The sequence below is a fragment of the Nelumbo lutea genome, chromosome 4 (genome assembly GCF_056320005.1).
Source record: "Nelumbo lutea isolate HS-2025 chromosome 4, American lotus-T2T, whole genome shotgun sequence".
Lineage (NCBI taxonomy): Eukaryota > Viridiplantae > Streptophyta > Magnoliopsida > Proteales > Nelumbonaceae > Nelumbo > Nelumbo lutea.
Window position 1 is genome coordinate 66,600,294 of NC_142687.1, and position 24,040 is coordinate 66,624,333.

A 24,040-nucleotide genomic window follows, 5' to 3' on the forward strand; every position below is an offset into this window, starting at 1 on the left:
CACGTGGTAAGTATTAACTCCAAGTGGGGAGAGGAATCGTTGGCTGTACAGGGTCCAATACCACCAGCTCTTTGCAACTACAAATGTCTTCAACATTTAGGCCCCGTTTGGTTTCCAAGAATAGGGGTTTGGAATTGAAATCGGAATGGGCTATTTCGATTCCTACTGTTTGGTTGGGCGGAATCGGAGTCCTTTTCTCATTCCTGCTTGAATGACATTCCCTCATTTAAAGGAATGGCCATTCCTTGCCCTTCCCTTGGGAATCCCATTTCTGTCTGAACCAAACAGACTATGGGAATGGACCATTTCGATTCCAATTCCGACTACGAACCAAAAGGTGATTGCAGGTGTGTATGACATTTTGGTAGCATGAAACACGACATGGGAATGGCACCCCCAGAATGGGAATGGCATTCCTTGGGGTGGGGTCGAGATGGGAGAATGCCCATTCTGCCTAGAATGGAAATGGAATTCCCATTCCGTTTAATCAAACATCCAGAATGGGAATGAACCATTCCGATTCTGATTCCAGACTCCTATTCCCTCGAACCAAACAGACCCTTACTTGTTGATGCTGGAGCGTACAATCTGTTGCTTTATTACCTTTGGGCATTATTCTAGATCCAAGCAATCATTTCTCTTCCACCAAAAGTAAGCCAGATTCACAAGATTCAAGTAACAAACTGGAATATAGCTACCATGTTTCTGTTGGATTTAGGTAAAAAGGGGGGTGGGGGGAGCTTAAACATGAAAACATGAGGTTCTCATGCAGCTTAGATTGTTTCAATATTCGATAATTTCCTTTTGTGCAAATCTGTCTCAATAGTTGCAATAGCATAAAGAAAACCATGTAACTTTATTCCTATGCACCAAAAAAGAATAATGCATTCTAGTTTCAATTCCTTATAAATATTGGGGCATATCAACCCTAGTGGAAGAATTGTACACCACAATTTGAATAAATTCATGCATGCTTATGACTAAATTACAACAATACAATGCAATTTGGATCATAGATGATTTTTGGATCTCTTTATGTCATGTTTCTCGTATGGTGTATCAGCAAAACTTCTGATGCAAGCCCTGCACAATGAAAATGTGGTAGGAATTTCATTGGAGATGCAGAAACTATGAAACATAGATGAAACCAGCATCTTTTTTGTGAGCTAGCTGTATGCTTTCATAACTGGTTGGACATTATCTTCATCAACCTAAACTTGAATGCTCATTCTTTTTACACTAAATGCTCTACATCTCCTAGTTCCATTTCACCTATTTTGCTTTCTCCTTCATTCTGAAATAATAATTCTATCTCCTCTAGAGACTTTCCCTTTGTTTCTGGAACAAATTTGCTAGCAAAGACAACAGAGAGAGCTGAAAGCATGGAAAAGATGAAGAAAATTCCCACCACTACAATGGCATTGGAAATAGAGAGGAAGGACATGACAACCAAGAAAAAGGGGTCAAAGGGAAGTTATTAATGATGCACCTAATATAAAAAAAAAATGTGAGGGAGAGAGAAATGTTTTAGCTTTTACCTTTATAATAATTAATAGATAAAATTAACTTACAAGTTAAGTAATTTTAGTTTTATAATTTAATGGCCTTCTTTACTAAAAAAATTAAGTAATTATGACTCTGATATTTAATATTGTTCTTGGATAAGTCAAATATTTGTTGATTTTTAAATTTTATTTTGTTTTTCTAAAGGAAAAAAATTATTTTCTTGTTAGATTAATTTTGAAAAGAAATTCAATTTTGCACAAGTTTGATTTTATTTATAAGGACATGTAAAATAAAATCGAAAAAATCTTATTTTACTTAATTTTCCGTTTTGCTAATTGTACATAATTCTAATTCTAAAATTTTTTTGTAGCAAGTCATCCGGGAACAATATATCTTTGTCATTAGCCGCTGCGAAGCAACGGCCCCCCTAGCTAGTATCATTAGAAAGAAAACATTAGAAGAGTTTTGAAAGCATGCCAAACAGAGCCTAAATAGCTGTGTAACAGACATGGAGAACTCCGGCCTTGACAATCAAGATGTCATCACTGCACTTAGAGAGGAACATTGTGAGGTTGAACCAACATACAGAACCCCCAAATGGAGGGTATATTTGACAACTACTCTGTCAAGCACCAAATTATTACCCCAACACTAGTTATTGCTTTTCAATTGCTACGTGCTTGTATTGCATATATTGTCTTTTGGGCTTTGGCTTGGGCTTTGACAAATCTTTGGTTCCTAGACTCCTTCAAAAGCGGAGTTTTGAACTCCAAAAAGTTTTATTGAATTTTTTATAGGGCAAATTTCTTAAACTATCTCAAGATTTAGCTAATTGATTAATTTTATCCTTATTGTTTGAATATGTCTTAAAGTATCCTTATTGTTTCAGACTATACCAACTCGACCTTTATCGTTAGCATTCATTAATATTCCATCAAAAACTATACTTGTGACTATAATTTTTTTAAAACTCAATTTTATCCTTCATCCCTTTTCCTCTCTTTTCTTCTTCTTCCTTTCAATAGCAAACCCAATGACGATGATAACCCCCTCCACCGACGTTGTTTCCATTATAGTCAAGCAAAGCAATGACCGTTAACCAAATTTCACCACTATTTTATAGAAGAAAACAAAACCAGACCAAATTACTTTGAATCTTGATTATCCCAATGATCGGAACCTAGTTTTCATAAATTTTAGTAAAAAATAGAGAACGTCAACCGTCAGACGAAAACCAGCCATGATGCAACGATTGGAAAGCTTTCTGTCTCTTCAATACAAGATCTCGGCTCATCATCAGGCCACTGCAGCTCCCTTCTCTGTCAACGAGAATAGGGGAGCTGTAGCGGCAGAGCTCTCCTCTTAATGGTGTAGTTGGGGAGAACGATTGTAGAGGCAGAAAACAACTGATTCCCGGAGCTATAGACAGGGTTCTCTAATGCTAACAGGGTATTATGTATCCCAAATTTTGGATTCTCCCTCACATTCACTCTTTCGCCAAGCCCTAGACCAAAGCACGCTTCTCGGCGGCCGGCAACCCCATTGAATGTGAAAGCCACTGGCGACGACACACTAAACCGAGCTCTTATTGATCCGAGCACCCATTGTTCTGAAGATGATGAGTTAAGAAGGTCTGCTAGGGTGCCCAGGAAGAATTCGAGGTAGATGGAGTGATGTTGAACGTGCTCTTGTTTTTGTCTTTTTTTTTGCTTTAGAGTCAATACTGGTTGGAGAATATCTCGGCCAAATTAGTTAATTGTTATTGTGTTAGTTTGTTATTTTGCTATGGCATAGGGATCGGTCAAATAGTTTGTTATTTTGCTATGGCTTAGGGATCGGCCAGCTAGTTAGAAGGCTAATCCCTTAATTAGGGGCTATCTTATTGGTAGGCAGTTAAGAATTTCTTGTATTTAAACACTACCCAACCAGCTTGGATGGGCAGTTGAAGTTGAATGAAATTCAGTGGTTTGCTCTCACCCTAAGAAGAGCAGTTATACACGTAGCTGCTGACTAGGACCTATCATTGGTATCATAGATAGTGGATCCAGTCATAATTTTATCAATGATAAGGTGGCGGGGCTTTTACAGTTGCCAGTGGTTCCCACTAAGCTATTTTCGGTGAAGGTAGCTAATGGGAAGGCTTTAACATGTCAGGGCAGATTTGAGAATGTGAAAATTCTCTTACAGGGTATACCCTTCACCTTAACTCTTTATGCATTGCCACTAATGGGTTTGGACGTGGTTCTAGGAGTCCAATGGCTGGAGCTCTTGAGCATGGTGGTTTGTTACTGGAAAAAGATGTCCATGGAGTTCCAATGGAAGGGAAACTACCACCAATTACATGGGATGGATGCCCCACCAATTCGAGCCATGACATTTAAAACCATCTCGAAACAGTCCCGCCAAGGATGTTCCATGTTCACAGTCTATCTTCAACCATCATCCGACACGCATGCACCTGAGATCCAAGAGGACATGCAGCAGTTGTTGGATACGTTTGAGGATATTTTTCAAGAGCCAAAACAACTACCACCAGCAAGAGAGATTGAGCATCACATCACCCTCAAGGAAGGTACCGAACCCATTAATGTTCGACCTTACAGGTATGCCTATTTTCAGAAAGCCAAAATTGAAAAACAAGTTCATGACATGTTAAGATTGGGGCTAATCAGACCTAGTACCAATCCATTTTCATCTCATGTTTTACTATTTAAAAAGAAAGATAGTTCCTGGCGCTTTTGTACTGACTATAGGGCTCTCAATGCGGTGACCATAAAGGATCGATTTCCCATCCCCACCGTTGATGACATGTTAGATGAACTACATGGGGTGGCCTTCTTCACTAAACTTGATCTATGGTCCAGTTATCACCAGGTATGGGTGCATCCATTTGACATTCATAAAATTCCAATTCGTACTCATAATGGCTATTATGAATATTTAGTTATGCCTTTCGGCTTATGTAATGCTCCATCGACCTTTCAAGCTCTCATGAATTCTATTTTTTGCCCATACCTACGAAAATTCATTTTAGTCCTTTTTGATGACATATTAATCTATAGCCCCAATTGGACCATGCATCTTGAACATGTTAAAACGGTTTTTGAGATATTAAGGCATCACAAATTCTTAATTAAGCTTCGCAAGTGTGCATTTGGCCAACAAGAAATTGAGTATTTGGGTCACAATGTCACTCCACATGGCATTAAGGTGGACCAGGAAAAAATCCAAGCCATGTTGAAGTGGCCAACTCCTACTAATGTTTCCGAGCTGCGTGGTTTTCTAGGCCTCACAGGTTATTATAGGAAGTTCGTTTGCAACTACGGAGTCATTGCTCGGCCATTGACAAATCTCTTAAAAAAGGAAAAATTCGAATGGACACCAAAGGCAGAGGTAGCATTTAACAATTTGAAACTGGCCATGACTACAACACCTATGCTTACTATGCCCAATTTTGACCAGCCATTCGTAATTGAAGCAGATGCTTCAAGTGGAGGAATTGGGGCGGTCCTAATGCAGCAAAACATGCCAATTGCTTTCATGAGTCGAGCCCTTGGGGTTTCCAAACGAGCATGGTCCATTTATGTAAAAGAGATGTCCGTCATTCTTGAAGTGATTAGAACTTGGCATCCTTACCTTCTTGGTCGCAAGTTCTATATCCATACAGACCAAAAAAGTCTCAAATATCTCTTGGAACAACAAATAGCCACTCCGGAGCAACAAAAATGGGTGGCTAAGCTATTGGGATATGATTATGAAATTGTCTATAAGCCGGGTTGTGAAAATTCAGCCACAGATGCATTGTCCAGAATTGAAGGAAGTCCTTGTCTTGACACCTTCTTCGTGCCTCATACCTCTTTGTGGGAAGCTATCAAAAGCGAGGCCATTGATCATCCTTACATGATCAAAATTGGCAAGCGTGCAAATGAAAATCCTGGTGAACCTTATAAATGGGGAAATGGAGTAGTGTGCTACAAAGGCAAAGTTGTAATCCCTCCAAAATCGAACCTCATTTCTCAATTCTTATATGAATTCTATGACTCACCCTTGGGTGGGCATTCAGGTACCTTGCGAACATTCAAGCGACTGGCTCAGCAATTTTATTGGCCATCAATGCATAAAATTATTAAGGAGTATGTGGCTTGATGTGACATTTGCCAAAGAAATAAAGCAACCACACAATCACCAGTTGGTCTCCTTCAAACCTACCCATTCCATGCCAAGTTTGAGAGGATATCACAATGGACTTCATAGAGGGCTTGCCGACTTCTAATGGATTCAATACAATTCTAGTTTTCATCGATTGTTTGTCAAAGTATGCGCATTTCTTGCCTTTAGCGCATTCCTTCACTGCCAAGATAATAACTGCAAAATTCATTGAAGGAGTGATCAAGCTGCATGGAATGCCAAAGTCGATCATCAGTGACCGTGACCCCATCTTCATAAGCAACTTTTGGAAGGAATTCTTCAAACTGTCAGGAACCCAACTCAACATGAGCTCCTCCTACCACCCACAAACCAACGGACAATCTGAAGTATTAAACCGTTGTCTCGAACAATATCTTAGATGTTTCACATCTCAACAGCCACACAAGTGGGCTACCTTTCTTCTTTGGACAGAATATTGGTATAATACCACCTACCATATATCCACTGGAATGACACCCTTCCAAGCACTTTATGGAAGATTGCCACCCAACATTCCCCCCTATAAAGTTGGTTCTTCAGCAGTAAACGAAGTTGATCAAACACTTCTCACAAGGGATGCTATCTTCCAACAACTCAAGACCAACTTACACGTGACTGTGAATAGAATGAAACAGGTAGTTGATTCAAAGAGACGTGATATTGAATTCCAAGTTGGTGATTCTATCTTCCTTAAATTGCAACCATATTACCAACAAATTGTGTTCCAAAGAACTTGTCAAAAGTTGGCCAACAAATTCTATGGTCCATATACAATAGAAGAGAAGGTGGGAAAAATTGCCTATAAGCTTAAGTTACCAGAAGGTTCCCAAATTCATCCCGTTTTTCGTGTCTTCATTAAAGAAATATGTTGGTGATCACGCCGCTACAAGCACAACTTTGCCACCTATAACAAATGATGGGGAAATCATTGCTGAACTAAAAGCTATTATAGACACAAGGTGGGTGAATAAAAACAAGCTCTTCATTGAGAAAAGCCTGGTCCAATGGAAGAAATTACCCATCGAAGAAGCTATCTGGGAAAACACACAGGAGATATTGGACCAGTTTCCCACTTTGAACCTTGAGGACAAGGTTCCACTTAATGATGGGGGGGGGGGGGGTAATGATGAGTTAAGAAGGCCTACTAGGGTGCCCAAGAAGAATCCAAAGTACATGGAGTGATGTTGGACATGCTCTTCTTTTTTTTTTTTTTTGCTTTAAAATGAGTCAATAATTGGTTGGAGAATATCTCAACCAAATTAGTTAGTTATTATTGTATTAGTTTGTTATTTTGCTATGGCATAGGGATCGGTCAAATAGTTTGTTATTATTGTTAGTTTGTTATTTTGCTATGGCTTAGGGATCGACCAACTAATTAGAAAGCTAATCCCTTAATTAGGGGCTATCTTATTAGTAGGCAATTAAGAATTTCTTGTATTTAAACAATACCCAACCAGCTTGAATGGACAGTTGAAATTGAATGAAATTCTGTGATTTGTTCTCACCCTAAGAAGAGCAGTTATACACATAGCTGCTGACTACGACCTATCAAAAGCCGACGACCAACAGCCAATGCTCAAAATGGACAACATTTCAAATCTCTAGCTCTTTGAACTGAGCACCAAAACAACTAGATTTATCTTTGAAAGTTGTGCAAACTCTTTGGATTCAAATCCTGGCGACCGATCTATGCATGGTTCCGTAATGCTTGTGATTGATTATTCACAGACCCATTTGTCTTCTTTATGCAGGTTGCCTTGGGATTTTGAAGTGGCTGTACAATAAATATTCCTTGGTGTTGTGTTTTCAGAAGTGTAACCTGCTTGTTTCACAAATCAGTGTGTGTGCAGCTTCTTGTGAGAGCCGGCCCCTCTTTGTATTTTTCCGTGATCTTTGAACAAATTCCGACATCTGAGAGGTGGATGCAAAGAATGAAATTGTGAAAGAAAGGGTCAAATTAGTTTGCCGTCTTTTTTGCAATTTTGAAACGTCACTTTCAGCCCTATTATTCAAACACATTTTTGGTATTATAAGGCAGCTAATTAAGGTGACTACAAATAAAAAGAAAAGGCATGGACCAAAGAGAAGGCCACCATTGGTAAGTGGAGCGGTTACCGTGGGAGAAACGCTATTAAGCAACGCCAGCTAAATGATAATGAACTTGAGATTGATTAATCTAGTGGATCCAAGTCAGCTCAACTTTCTCGTTTCTGCAACAATTGGAGTGACGAAGTTGTAAATGTTTGTAGATGGACGTATACTGAATAAGTGAATATCTTGTAAATCTCTTTTATATGGGGACCTCTTCAAAAATAGATAGAAATAAACAGGGATTTCCTTCTATATTTTATACTACGAGAACTTACTGATCAACAAACAGGCCTGGGCCCCATGAAGTTAGCATCTAATCTTCCGCCATGCACCCATCATCATCTTCATAAATATAATTCCTCCAAACAGGTTCAAGTAACCTCATTGCACTCTCTAATTGTTGCCTCTCATCCTCGTTTATTCTTGGATTCCTAATGTGAGCATCTATTTGAGGATAAAGCACTTGCAGACAAGCCAACATGAGCCCCAGTTCTTCCCACTCTCCATGGTCAATTCTGGCCAATTTAATACAAACAAAATGCACCAATCCCAGAACCAACCCAAAATCCTTCCTTTCAAGCCCAACTGCTGAACCAGTCAAGAATATAACCCCGACTGCATCCAGTACTTTTGGATTTTCTCTCAAAAGTAGAGCTACCTTTTCCATTAGTTCCTTGAAAACCACAAAATCCTCTGGTTCATGAACCTTTTCAGTCTCCTCATCTTGGTTAAAGTCAATTATTTCACAGAGCTCAACCTTACCCAAAATTGTGAGCCATGATGGGAAACGATGCTTAATGTGATCAGATGCACTGGAACAACCTCCTTCTTGTGGAGTCTTTGTCATAATGTGGTCAGATCCTAGTGCTAGGATTATATCAGGTATCCATGACTTCACTGTAGCAACAAGACGTGTGGCATGGCCCGAACCCAAGCATGATTCAGTTGAGGCAATCAAATCAAGCAAGTCATTGGCAAGACCAGAGACCTCCAGTGGTGGTGGTGAAGAGTCATTGCAATTTGTGAGAACTATATTTAGCAACTTTATTGCATAGGTGAAGGAACTCCTGAGGCAAAAGAACACTTCTTTCAACTCGTCTTCTTTGAATTGTAGTTTATCATGGGAATGCTTCCTTAGAGTTGAGATGACATGTTGAACAAATGCTGAAGTGAACTGCAAGCACCTTTCTTGATTGTGAGAACCAATATGTATGGCCATGGCATCAACAATAGACTTGAGAACTGTGGTAACCATTTTCAACATATTTGATATCTTCCTTTGTTTGGGTAAACTGGATCCTGCGTGTAAGTTAAAGGAAGAATGAAGAAAGATAAGTATATACTTCTGAACACAGGAAAACATCCAGTTGGGTAGTGGAAATGTCCTTCACATACAGGGTGGTTCAGCACTCCCAAGTCCCAATTGAACTTTACTGCAATACACGTTTGTTTCTAATTATACAGGGTGCTTAAGTACTCAATTGAACTTTAATGCAATAATCATTTTCTTTTTCTAATTGCTGCTGAAAATAATACTGAGATTGAGGGTATGCATGCACCCAATTGATATCGGGTTGAGAGATACAAATAATGAATCAGGAAAAACTAATCAAACTTGCTTGTCAAATCGTTTAGTGAAGTCAAAATGACCCAGGAATCACACATGTGGCAACTTAGTTTGGCACCTAAAAGGACACCCCATTGGACCCAATATAAGTTGACCCATGGAAGTTTCCTGGGTTGTTTTGGCTAGCTAACAAGACAATCCAACTAACAAAATCTTCTCATTGTGTGTTTGGGTGTATGATATAAGAAAGGAAGGAGAGGTTATAGAAATATAACTTGAAGAATATAAAAATTGAGACTGCAGTAGAGAAACATAACAAAGTAACAGAAGAACAGATAGAGGAAGAGAAAGAGAAAAATAAATAAATAAATATCACACCTTTAGAAGAAAAGAGAGGATGCACCTCATAATATTCAAACTTCAAATTCATTTTCGCTCATTCAATCTATTCAAAATAAGGATTACATCACCTTAATAGAGCTAGGGTTTACAAGCCGGTATTCTTGACCAAATAAGACTTCTAATGCAATTAGATATTCAATAAAAACACAAACTTTTAATGATTCTATACTAAGCATCTAATTCATCAAGGCATCTTCTAGAATACTCTAGAATATCGTACTAAATAGATTAATCCCCCTAAAACAAATTTAGAAACCAAAAACAAATAAAAAACAACTCCCTAGATAAAATAAAAAATTTGGAAAAAGATTCAATTCCCAACATAGCCCAACTCCTTATTGGTAAAGTGGCCATAATTCTCTAAAAAATATGTAGGAATTTATAAAATCATAACTTTCATTAAATAGATAATTATATAACCGTTTTAGATACAGCCAGGTGTAAGTATCAAGTGTGGGTACTTACAGGAGTTGAACCCTATGACCTCAAAATTTTCAGATAGACGAACTTGGATAAAAGTAATCTGCTAATCAATACTAACATATGGACTCATGAACTGCATGATAAATATTTAATTTCCGGTGATGCCAGTAAGCTATGTACTCTTCAAATGCAATCCATAATTGACATCCAAAAAGTTAAAAATTATTAGTAACAAAAAACAGAAGCAATAACTCAGGCTGAAATATGAAAATTAAAATTCCAAAGTGCAACAGTGTAAAGAAAATCCACATTTTATGATGTCTAAAGGCCATTCTTGGTTTAGCATTATATATGCTCATCACCTTGCTTAGAATTTAAAGGCAGTGAGCTACTTTCTCCAATGAGCCTTGCATCAATTAGCTTCTCTGCACAATTAAGCAGATGATTCACTGACTGGTCTAACTTTGTTAGCTGAAAAAGAAAATAGCAGTTAGAATAAATTCTGGAAACGTAAGATAATGCTTTGGTCAGAATCAAGCTGTGCTTCAAAACACAGACTAAAGTCAAAAGTCAATACCAGAAGAAGGAAAGCAAGAAAGAATTACCAACTCCGTCAAAAGAGACACTGATTGGTTTTAACATCCAGATGTTGTTTCTTTGATATTAATTAAAATAAAACTTTAATTAGGCAATTGGCACTAAATAAAAACTGCTAGAAAAATTAATGCATTAACAGAAAGAAAATGAAGTTAAGAAGAGCAATACCTCCAACGATGTAGTATCCAACCCGTTGTTCTTCTTTTCATCAGGACTGGTTTTATTAGTTAACCCAATTTTTTGAAAAGTCATGTTCATGGCAAGAGCTGTGTATGCAAGAACTGGTGATGTTTCCAGGAAATCATAACACATGCATTGTTCAATAATGACCTCAGAGATGATCATCAAAGCTGAAAATGCCAGTTCCAATATCTTGGACTTTAGCATGGGATTTCGTGTATATACAGACATGAGCAAGTCTTTTATCTGCCATGCTGCTCCTGCAGCAATAAGGCAATATTCCTCAAAACTGGAAGTATCTGAACTAGAAGATTTTTTTCTGCTGGCATTTTTCGCTGAGGTTTTCACAGATAACTTAGTTTTTGTCTGTCTGGTAGATTGTACACTCTTAGCGGGGACTTCTTTTCCAAATCTAATACAAAATCCAGAGGCAATATTTTGCAAGAGGCTGGTTAAGGATGCAAACATGTCATCAAATCTACCACAGGATAGCAACAGCTTATGGACAGAACTTATCTCTGCCTGCCTTTCCACATTTTGAGATAAACCACTGCAATTCATGATAAGGCCCATGCATTCTTCAGAAAGGATAGCTACATCATCTGGAGATACAACAGCAGCAATGCTGAACACAGATGTTCGAGCACGCCCAGATGCAGCAGAAGTAATCAAGGACTTCAGCTTTCCACCTGAAAACAATTCCTGTAAAGCAGCTTTACAAGATGACTCGGTAACAAGAATGATGCAAAGGTTGGAAGCACCAACGAGTAAACCCTCAATTTGATCAGCATTTAGATCATCAGGTGACAGGGCCAAATTGATAAAGACTCTGGCAAGCTCCAAGAGAGACTTAACAGATGACCCTTCTGATAAAGCAAATTCACAGAGCCTTGCCCCAGCCATAGGATACCTTTTGATAAGTGTGAGACAACGATTACATGCCTCTTGTGATGTTACTTTTGCAGGAAAGTATGATGGCATAAGGAGCCTTGTGATTTTCTGAGCAACAGGTGGTTGATCATTGGCAAGGGCAGAGAGTATTATATCTAGGTCCACAACCTAGGAACAAGAAAATGAATCAACTACTTCAAGAATGAAAACCATCATGATAAATTTACATACGAAACTTCAACAATTTGTGAAATTATATACAAAGACCAGAAATTTGAGGGGAGAATCTTTACACATAAGGACTACCCAGTACAAAGTCCAGATCTAGGAGAGCATCATGTACCTTATTAAATGGGAAAGCCCGAATACTTTTTACAGCAAGGAGGAGATCAGTAAAAGATTCTCGTACAGAAAGAACAGAATCATGGAATAGATGTCCCAATCTAGGAAGAAGCACTTTAAGAATTTCATGAGTTTGGGGATTTCCAATCAAATATATTATGCCACTCAATGTAGAGATTCTAACCTCGCTGCATATATCATGTGACATATCATCTACAACTTTTGTCATAATCTTTGTTATAGTTGAAGAAGGAATAACTTCCCAAAACAAATGAAGAATACGACATGAACCTTCTACAGCAACAACTCTCACAGCAGGGCAGTCATCTATGAGTAACCGTTCCAATAAGAAGAATTGTTTATCAAGTAAAGCATTCTTAACCTCTTTTGTAGCATCTGGATCTTCAAGGGGGAACATGTCAAGGAACAAATGTAATGCATTTTGACGAACATTTGAATTTGCAACCTGTCAAGCAACAACAAAAGATAGAACCATCATCTCATTAGGCCTTCTTATAATTAATTTTTCTAAAAGAATTAAACCGCTAATATCGAAATATATCTCAAGTAACCAAATTGAATCATGTTTTATATAACTAATATCTTCATATAATCGTCATCTGAGCAGGCCTTGTCATGATAAAGCTAAGTCCCTAATTTCCAAATATATTTCGACGAACCAAACTGGTTCGTGTTCAATAACTAGCATTCTCTACCATTACTGACTAAGATGATCATATATTACACAACCTTATTAATTTAGTAATTTAAATTACTTAGTTAATGCATTATGGCATTCATATTAAAAGACTAACTTATATCTAATTGAAAATATAAGTAGGGGAGAAAATGAGGAACAGCTAGCATCTTCAATCTCACCCAACACAATTAGTTAACTCCACCATAGTTTGTACATCACTTTGATCAGTTCTGGGCTCCCAGCAAACACCAATTTACCCACTAACATGAAGAAGGCTGTTCATGGGATGTTTATAATATAGGTTTTCTTACAACAAAAAAGATATAGCTGCATAGTCATAGATGCAGATCAAGACTAAATATAAACATATAATTGCAAACAATATTGTAAAGCACATGGGAAGCTATAAAGAAATGGTGTAAGCTGAGTTCAAATTGGTGATAAGATGAGTTTGATAGAACTATGAAGCATGAGCTTTGTTAAAAGTGAACTGCTACCTTTTCCCAAGAAAAGGAACAATGTTGTAAGAAACAGATCCTGATGTCATTTTGAAAGTCCGTGGCTCCATGCATCATAGGTCTATTAAATTCATCTTATCACCAATTTGAACTCAACTAACAGCATCTCTTTATAGCTTCCTATGTGCGTTACAATATCATTTGAAACTATATGTTTGTATTTCATTCTGATCTGCATATATGACTATGCAGCTAAATCTCTCTTGTTGTAAGAAAATTTAGGGCCTATACGTTTCCTCCTAACTCGTATCTCTTAAGAGGAATCTTTTAACTTTAAGAGAAAAATGGTTGTTTGTTTCCTCTTGTCCCTTATCTCTTAAAGTGCAATCATACAACTTTTTGTTTTCCAATAATACTCCGAAAAAGACAAACAAAAACTCTCATATATGGGGTCAAAATGGATATTTGATAATTTTCAGAATTCAAAACAACATTCTCTACATTCAAAGTTCAGAGGAAAGAAAAGTTCACCAATACCAATATACCTCTTAATGTAATTATTGCACTTTCAGATTGTCAGACTTTAGAGAGCAAACGGACAGGCCCTTATATTATAAACATCCCATGAACAACCTCTTCCATGTTATTGGATAAAATGGTGTTTGATTGGGAAGCATTGACAAAGTACAAACCATTAAGAAAGGACACACACACACACTTCCAAAACACAGAGAAGATAGTCCCATATCATGAGCAACTTGTAACCAGCTTCAAAAGGCAATGTAATGTTATGTTGCTGCAGGAGATCGTTAGCTCTTTACCAAATAAGGAACAACAAATTAATACAGGTACTCCATAGAAACCAAAGACAAATACCTGAAGAGACCGGAACAGTACAGGCTCAGCAAGGCAGAAAAGAAGCTTCTCGACACCAGCAGTAGTCCGCTGATTAATAAACCCTCCTAAAACCCTTCTTATAGAGGCAGCAAATGGTCCAGAACTTGCATGAATGGCACCTTCGATCAAACCCTGAAGAAAACAACTTTCAATTTCATCACGTGAAGATCCTTCTGAGGCTTTCCAGGCCCTGAAAGCAATATCTGCATATGCCTCCAACATGGATTTCCTTCCGAAAGGAATCTGAGACCGAATTATAGCCAAGGCTTCTTTAACAAGCTGATTGGACAATCCAAACAAAAATGCCACAAAACGCCTTCCCTCCTCCGTCTTCAAGTACAAAGGTGTAATGATACAACGAACCAGCAGGAGCTTCAGATCCTCAATGCTCTCATCCTCAAAATCAAATAAAGAGAACGCCTCCCGGAGGGCATAAACCCTATGCAAGTATGATTTTTTCCGAATAGTCAGTGACATCGACAGCAGAAACGGAAGGGATTGGGAAATTAGTGTTTCTCTGCCCGGCAACTGCTCCTTCCACCATTTTTCGCACAAGTTAGCAATCTCACAAAGTAGGATTTGATCCGGTTCAAATAAGACTAAGTTATCATGTAACGCCTGAACAGAAGGTAAGAGATCCGAAGGAGAAAAGGGCTTCTTCGGATGAGATATGCAGAGATGAGCAATGTAAGCGTAGGCTTGAAGACTCTGGAGAAGAAGTTGCTTTGCAGAAATGATTTTGGTACTAGAGTCCTCATCAGTCGATTCCTTTGTGTTCTTCCTTTGTCTGGACGATCTTCGGAGTCGCTTAGTTGGGGGAGAACGTGGAGAGATAGTGCAGTCACCACCATTCGATTGAAGCAATTGCTTGAAGGATTCAATAGATCGAATGACAGACTGATGCAGAGCGAAAGGGAGAGAGGAACTGAGCTCTGAAGATGAGGTGATGTTCCAAATTAGGGCCTTCAAGGAGGGTTTGACAGACTTGAAACCGATTTTGGTTGCAGACAAGAGGAATTCTTCCGCGGAACTTTGGAGAGACGAACGAAGCCTCTTCTCCATGGAGACGAGAAAATCTTTCGAATTCTTGCTCTACTTCTAAAACTGGATTTCAGAACTCAGGAGCCTGAAAGGTGACAAGTGAAAGGGATAGAGAGATGGAACGATTGGCTTTGCAAAAGAGGGAGATATACAAATTTATTAGCAAGCACCAACAATCCAACATGCCATGAAATTTACAACAATGTTGAAACTCAAAACTAGCAGCATGATATATCGAGCTAAAGCTGGCTTAAAGACCGATGGGAATAAAAAGAAGATGCAATCTCATGAAATCGTAAGGAGAAATTGAAGAAGATACAATTCAAATTCTCCACTAATTTTGAGGGTGAGATAATCCGTCCAGATGAAACCAAACAAAGCACATAAAACACAAAGCCCAACCTGGTCACGGACATAACATAAAAATAAAAAGAAGAAGAAGAAGAAGAAGAGGAGGAATTTACCGTCGATTATCCTTTGATTTCTTGCCTTCGGACGTTGGTTGATGTCGGTCGCCGGTGATTTGGTAATGGGATAGTGTTCGGATGAGAGAGGGTGGGACTGTGGGTGGTGAATCAAATGTGAGAGGGGAGGGAAAATTCAAATTTACGTCTTGGTCCTCTTGGAAGCTTCGATAAGGGGGATTTTGGCTTTTTCCTCTCTTAGTGGCCGGTTCAACCAGCCAAATGAATGTTACTGGCAAAGCCCAGCCCGTTTGGCGCGTCTTTCCGCGCGATCTTTCGGCTGTTTATAAGTTAGTAGGACGGATTTTCAATCTATCGGGCCTGGGTTGACCATAAACCCGACCCAACCCGCTCGACTTGCACCCCTACTTCGGGCTGCTCAGATCTTCATGCAAAAGTTCATGCATCTTTTGCATGTCAGAGCTACTAGAAGATCTTCCCAAAAAGACATGCCAAACGGGCCCAAACTAGTAGAGGGAGTGAGGGACCCTTGTGTTGCATGGGCAAAAACATGATGCATGTGAGAGCTATTAAAAGATCTTCCCAAAAAGACACGCCAAACGGGCCCAAACAAGTAGAGGGAGTGAGGGACCCTTGCGTTGCATGGGCAAAACATGATGCTTGTCAAAGGTAAATTGTTATATAAGAAAGAAAATTTGTTAAAGGTAAATTTTTAATTAAAAATTTATTAGAAAACACAATCTATTTAAAATAAATAAAAATTTATGGATAATAATATATTTAATTTAATAAAATAAATAAATAATCATGGCTATTGGGCAATAAAATGAAAGAGGGAGAGATGACTTTTGTCATTGTATTTTTGTTTTATATAGTGGAATAATTGTAAATAGTTAAATAATAATTAATTTTATTTAAGAAATAAACAAATTTATAAAATAAATGAGATAAATAGACAATCAAGTGAGAGAGAGTAAATATATATAAATATATACACGATTCTATGTCTTACTTTGCTAGCAATAATAATTTGTTAGATTATTAAATTATTAATTAATTAAATAATTTAGTAAAATAAGTAAATAAATAAATAAAATTTTATGTTTTATCAACATAATATTGGTAAAGGATATCTCAAATTATTTAATTAATAAATTTAGTGCTATTAATGGGTCATACTTAACTACTGGGCTACCAAGCCCACGAACAAGCTTAGCCCGATTTGTGGCCCGGCCTGGCCAAAGACTTTGCCCACAGATGAGCCTAGCCTATGACACAGCACGAATCCATACGGGCTTAGGTATTATATAATTATTGTGTATAATATTACAAATTAGGCTAAGCCATGTTTTTTAAAAATTTTGAAAAAATAATGAAAAAATTAACATAAATAGAAATAATTAGAGAAAAAGTTTAAAAAATATCTTACAAATTTATTTTATATGAAATTTGATGTCTACAATTGTTTATATATGCAATAATAAAATGAAATAATATAATAAAATTGAAAATAAAATTATATATATATATTAATATATTATATAATTATTGTATATAATATATGGCCTGAGCTCGTGTGGGCTTGTGTTGTGCCACGGGCTAGGTTGGTTCACAGGTCAAGTATTAGGCTAGGCTGGGCCACAAATTGGGCTAAGCCATGTTTTTTTTTAATTTTGAAAAAAATTAATGAAATTTTTAACATAAATTAAAATGAATAGACAAATAAATTAAAAAATATCTTAAAATTTTATTTTAATGAATTTTGATGTACATAATTGAAAATAAAATTATATATTAATATATTATATAATTATTTTTGCTTATATAATATATTAATCGATAATATATGCACAGGATCAGGCCATATATTATATACAATAATTTTATAATATATAATTTTATTTTCAATTTTATTATATTATTTAATTTTATTATTGCATATATGAACAATTGTATACATCAAAATTCATATAAAATAAAATTTTAAGATCTTTTTTTATTATATTTGTCTATTTATTTTAATTTATGTTAAAATTTTTATTATTGTTTTTCAAAACTTTTAAAAAACATGGCTTAGCCCCATTCATGGTTTGGTCTAGCCTAAGACTTGGCCCATGGTATGGAACGGGCCCACATAGGCTCAGTTCGTATATTATATACAATAATTATATAATATATAGTTTTATTTTTAATTTTAATATGTTAAATTTTTCATTATTTTTTCAAAAATTAAAAAAAAACATGGCTTAGCCCGGCTTGGCCTAAGACTTGGCCCACGATATGACATGAGCCCACATGAGCTTGGGCCATATATTATATACAATAGTTATATAATATATAATTTTATTATATTATTTCATTTTATTATTGCATATATAAACAATTGTATACATCAAAATTCATATAAAATAAAATTGTAAGATCTTTTTTAATTTTCTATCTATTTTTTATTTATGTTAACTTTTCATTATTTTCTCAAAATTTTTAAAAAGCATGGATTATCCCAATTTGTAGCCCAACCTAGCCTAAGACTTGCCCGCGGGCCGACCCCTTGAAGTATCTCAAAGGAGGGAAGCACGGCCCAACACAACTCGATTGTAAATAAAATGAGAGATAAAGACAATTTTTAACAAATATGAAAAAGGTAGAAGTTTAGTGGCATCATTATAAATAATTACTTGTTTAATATCAAGTATGAAAGAGGAAAAGGAGAAAGGACACATTATATTTCTTTAGTTTGTTTTATTCAATGGCATCATTGTAAATAATTAAATTTATAACGGGAATCGTTAAAAGCATGAAAAGAGAAAGATTATAAGATTTCATTTAGGTTATATAAAAAAAGGTTCCATTTGACAATTGTACAATTGGCCATATAGCTTTTTACTTTTAGGTTATACTAGTGCCATGCCCCTGCTTTGCAGGGGCTGGTGAATAGACAATTTACCAAAATAGCAAATTAAAAAAAGAAAAATAAAAAAAAAAAACAAAATTTGAAGCTAACATCATGCAAGATTTTTAAAAGAAAATATATAAATCAAATTAATGCAAAAAATAATATTTATATGATTTAATATTATGAGAGAATAAAACCATTTCAAAAAACATATTACCTAATTACTTTATGGATATATAGAGCCACCATGGAAGTATCCTACAAAAAATCAACTAAAAATAGATGATTCAAACTATATCTGTCTATTTGTCTATCTATCTATATTTTTTTTCCTTGAAAAGCTATTAACTAAATACCTACTTCCCCCCTCCTCCCCTTCCCTCCCCTACAAGGGTATACACTTCTAAAATGTATGTTAAATTAATTTTACTTAATGTATTTTTAAAATAATTTATTAAATACCTTAGAGTTATTAGTTGTAACTATATATTTTTTTATTTTGAGTAATTAATGTAGTTTAAGTATGTAATTAGATTAATTAAATTAATAATCTATTTAATTTATCATAATTAAATCAAATAAATTAACTAAGATAGGTAATTAAATACTAAATTAATTTGCTTAACTTCCCTAATTGAATATCTAAAAACATTTTTGAAGTTATAATTAGACAATCTATAAACATTCTATGAAAATGCAATATAGATTTTGCATTGCAAATATTATAATTGAAATCATATCATTTCTTCTTCTTCTATCAAGTTTCGTACAACCCCCAACTGTCTTGGTATATCCCCCCCCCCCCCCCTCCCCCCACCAATTATGACACCGAGTGCCACAAACCCCTATCCCTTCCCCCCTTGACACCACAAGTCCCACACAAGTCACTCTCTCTTGGTCTCTCCCCCTAATTACAACAACGAGTCCTACGCAACCCCTCTGTTTCTGTCTCATGACACCACGCTCCAGCGATTCATCGTGTCCACATAACCCCCCTCTCTCTCCCCCTCCCCCCCAGGTCCACATAACCTCTCTCTCTCTCCATTTTGATCAATGTGTACTATAAATTAATTAATTGATCTAAGCCCACTTGATTAAATTAAAGATATTTTAACAAAGGTAAGAAATAGAAAATAATAAAAATATAAGAATTAAGTGATTAGTGATAGTAGAAATAATAATAAAAAATATAAATTAAAAATATTTTAACAAATATAAAATAAAAAATCATGTTCTTTTGCTTACATTAAAAAAACAATAATAATCATAAAAATATGTTATGATGTTAATATAACACTAAAAGTACAGAAAATAATGAAAAAAAGTATAAAACAAAAATAATAAAGTTGTTAAATTAATAATGTTGAAGAATAGGTTATCGGCATGCAGCCAAAAAAGATTGCATTTTCTGAACTAACTTATGTTAAAAGTTTTTTTTAACCACCACTTATGTTAAAGTTAAGTGAAATTAATTAATTAATTAATATATTTAACTTAATTTAATATAAGGATTAAATTATATTAAGATACTTAATTAAGCTTTAATGTAATGCAATATAATAATTTATCATGGTTGATCTAGTGTCACAATTTATGTAGTTTACTTGGTCCAAGTTGTTGTTGTTGTTGTTAGTGCGCGATCTAGCAACTCCCTGCTCGCAGATGATTCAGATGTCGAGCTGGACTATTCCTTGCTGGAAGGTGACTCATATGCCAAGATGAAAAATGGCAAGCTGTACAGTTTTCTAGGCAACCTACAGGGAGACAATACTACAGTGTGTAGTTTGCTTTACCCGAGGTGGATACTCTGATGCTTAAGTCAATGATTTGGAGGTTTTAGAGAAAGATAGAATGCTAGATAACCAAAGTATACGAGAGCTGAATTGCACATACCTTTTCTGAGGGGAATGATGCCTTTATATAGGTATAAGGAACCGAAGGTCCCTTGTAAAGGGTCCGAGATTCCTGGGGAACCGCTCCCACTAAATTCAGAGAGGACATCTCGACCAATTATGCGATATGCACAGAGGGCTAAGGTCCGTTTGATCAACTCTGATGCGGACAATGCGGGTAAGCAGGCTTAATGGTTGAGTGTCATTACCCTGGAGAAGTTGGTCTCGATAACATGTTTAAGGAATAGGTTAGCGAGCACATCTCATAGTTTGTTGTGTGTACCCAAGTTAGCTCGACAGGTCCTCAAGGAGGTCGCTCCTCACATTGAGGTCCCTTAGATCGGCAAGGCAGAGGTACTATAGGTCTGCCTTGGATGAGGTGTTGCTAGCCACCCTGCTGAGGTGATCTTCTTACTTAGTTCTGAGATGTCATCTAGCTATTCAAAAATGCCACATGTTGTGATGTCATTTGGAGGACCAAATTACCCCTCATCAATTGCCCACCACTCCTAAGTCGATGCTAGCTCGGCGAAGGGAGTAGCTCAGAGTCGTTTTTCTCTGTCTAGTAATTTGTTCGGCCGATCCACAAATCGTGCAGCTCACTCACCAAACTTGGCTCAAAGACGACGAGACTATGGCGAAATTTAAATTCAAATTAGCCCGCACGTAGTGCAGTTTCTTCGACAATTGATTTGCCAATAAGGTGTCTTATCCATCGATTTCCCTTGCTAGAAAGCTATAAATAGGGGGTCCCCACTCGTACTATTATGAGATTTTCACCAAGGGAGAGGGGTGATCGATTGGAGTGGAACTCTGCCAGGGGACTGCTATTAGGTCGCTGAGTGAAGCTTTTCCTATCGCCGGTTTCTATTTCTTGAAAGCTGGTGAGTTCCTTTTCCATTCTCTAGTCATGTCTTCAAGCGGTTCTGAAGGAGGGTCATTATACTTTGCTCGAGCCGAGGAGGGGACCTCACACAAGATTGGCGAGGTTCTCATCTTGGGACCTCGACATCTTAGCAGGAGCTAGAGGAGCTGAGTGGGGAAGAGATTGTTAGTTTAATTTTGACATTCCAAATTCCCATGGAGTTCAATTGCATCCAACACGGCCCAAATCAATTCCCATGGAGCCATGACTGAGGTGAGGTTTACGTCTTTGAGGAGGTGTTGATCGCCAGCCTCCATTTTCCTTTGCACCCTTTCATTGCCGAGGTATTTTCATTTTATGGTATTTCCTTGGGGCAGTTCCATCCCAATGCTATCCGGACCCTTGTGGGACCGATTTCTTTGAGTCATCATCTAGATTTTCCTTTAGACATAGATATCTTCTCGGGGTTATGTAGTATAAAGAAGGTCCCCAATGTGCCCTTCTGCTTTTATTTGCCTTTTCATCACAATTATAAGATTCTAGAAGGCTTTCCTTCAAAAATTAAGGATTGGAAGGGTAGGTATTTCTTTCTTTCTCTGGAGTTCGGCTAGCCCATGGATACCGTGTAGTGACATGATGCGAGAATGGTTCCTGAACTAGAGTTTGACGAAGAGTTGAGTCTTAAAGTTCAACGCCTTGTGCATCAGTGGTTACTAGTAGACTAGTTCCTAGCCGAACCTATGCTCATCCAAGCCAGCTTGAGTCTCATAGGTAGGTTGGCCGAATCATCCTTTGTATTTATTTCTGAAGTTGATTTTTAGATCGACTAATCATTCTTTTGTCTTTTTTTTTTTCAAAGATGGCGAGTACCACTTTTCTCCTAGCAGTGGCGAAGAGATCTTCAAGGAAGAAGAGGAGGGTGGACAATCGCATGTCAACGGAGGGGATGTCGACCAGTGCTGAGGTGAAGTCTGTAGCACGTGTGCCCGAAGTCATCAAACTCGAAAGGGGTGGTGATCCAATGTCCATAAAGCCTGAACATGCCGCCATAGACCCAATCGCTTCCCCACTTCAGGTCGGCCAAGAGGAAAGCACTGCTGGCCCCTACCCTTCTGACATACCTCACTTTGTCCTCAATATTGATATTTCCATTGCCGACCGCCTTACCGACCCTTTAGTAGCTCTATGCATGGGGAGAGGTATTCTTCTTCCAGAGGGCATGCAATTCTATAGTGGGATGGACCCTTTTAAGGTCGACACTAGGATGGCTCAGTGCATGCTTCAGGTTTCATCTACATTCTTTGATGTTTACTTTTCCTTTCTTCTGAGATTTGCTTTGACTAGTTTTCTCTTTTCTCACAGGCAAATACGATGGGCCAAGTATTGCTGAATTAGGTCGCCTTGTCCTGACAAGAGAGGCGTGAGATGTAGGCGAACATAAAGGCTTTTCAGTGTCGAAGATGCTCACCTAGTTCTAAGGAGGACCACCAACGCTTTATTAACCTTAGTGTCGGTATGTAGTGTCAGCTAGAGGAGGCTAGGGGGAACCATCGCCACCTTGATTGATGAAGTGCAGACAAAGGATCATCAATTGGAGGAGCGGCGGGCCAAGTATACTGAGGATATTCGACGTGCTGAGGTCGCAATTGTCAAACATTTCCGTAAGTTGCCTGAGTATGCCCACGAGAAGATTGAGATGACCTTCCCTTAACGAAGAGGGGATTCAAACTATGCCAATACTATCTTAAGTCCCTACACGTAAACTTCAACTTTGGCAATCTATCTGTTAGGTCAGTGCTAGACGAGTTGGTCGTGCAGGTCGATCAAGAGCCTTTGACTCCAGATGAGGAAGAAGAAGAGGTCGACGATGAGGTGAGCGATGTCAATGATGAGATACAAGACAACGAGGAAGAGTAATAGCCGGTCAAGATATTTTCGTTCATGCTTTTCTTGGAGTTTGCTGTTTCTTGGAGCTTGCATGCTCCTGATGACATTTTAGATTCTGATGTTTCTTGGAGCTTGTGTGCTCCTGATGATTTTTCATTTTTGTTCTGTTTTTTTGCAATGCACTCATCAATCTTTAATGAAATAATATTTCAGTATATATTGTGTCTTTCCTCCTTATCTTATATTTTCACCTGCTAGAAAATAGACTATTTCAAAATGTCCAATACTGTCGAGGCGACAGGTCCAATACTGTCGAGATGATGTGGTGCATGAATTGTCTCAGTGCCAAAACGATTGTAATCTTAATTTCAGCTAAGTCCAAATGTTGTCGAGGTATCAACTTGTTGACGTGTCTTGAGGTCCGCATAGGGAGCCTTGGGGATAAAAGCGATTTGGCTTCCCCTTGAGTTCATTTTGGCCAACATGCTCACAGGTTGGCAACTAGACTCGTAATTTTGGCTAAGTCAAAATGTCATTGAGGTATCAACTTACCGACGTGTCTCGAGGTCGACGTAGGGGGCCTTAGAGATAAAAGCGATTTTTCTTTCCCTTTGAGTTCATTTTGGCCGACATGCTCGTAGGTTGTCTAGACTAGGTTGTTAAAGCGGGTGGTCTTATTTTCATACTTAGTGAAATTTTATAATTTTGGTGGACATAGTTTGATACTTCCGATCTTCTTTATAGGTAATACCTCCTTGGGTTATCCATATTCCACGCATGGGGCACCTGCCT

General features: G+C 37.4%; 1 protein-coding gene and 1 long non-coding RNA gene across 4 annotated transcripts; one reads left to right on the top strand and one right to left on the bottom strand.

Annotated features, from left to right (window-relative positions):
* Nucleotides 1-3,441: 3,441 nt before the first annotated feature.
* LOC148860925 (uncharacterized) lies at nt 3,442-8,049 on the top strand. Its single transcript, XR_016112371.1, has 3 exons — nt 3,442-4,109; nt 4,285-4,380; nt 7,446-8,049. It is a non-coding gene; the product is annotated as an uncharacterized LOC148860925 (long non-coding RNA).
* On the bottom strand, nt 7,632-15,875 carry HEB1 (ARM repeat superfamily protein). Of its 3 annotated transcripts, XM_088982607.1 has the most exons (7): nt 15,748-15,875; nt 14,222-15,368; nt 12,189-12,653; nt 10,943-12,013; nt 10,540-10,648; nt 8,061-9,084; nt 7,632-7,904 (listed from the first exon to the last, which is right to left on the bottom strand). In XM_088982607.1, the coding sequence occupies exons 2-6, from the start codon at nt 15,302-15,304 to the stop codon at nt 8,099-8,101; spliced, it is 3,714 nt and encodes a 1,237-aa protein (XP_088838733.1). In that variant the 5' UTR covers nt 15,305-15,368; nt 15,748-15,875; the 3' UTR covers nt 7,632-7,904; nt 8,061-8,098. The 3 variants fall into 3 exon arrangements, with proteins under 3 accessions (XP_088838733.1, XP_088838731.1, XP_088838732.1); XM_088982605.1 differs by having other exon boundaries at nt 7,632-9,084; XM_088982606.1 differs by having other exon boundaries at nt 7,632-9,084; nt 14,222-15,412; nt 15,748-15,864.
* Nucleotides 15,876-24,040: the final 8,165 nt, after the last annotated feature.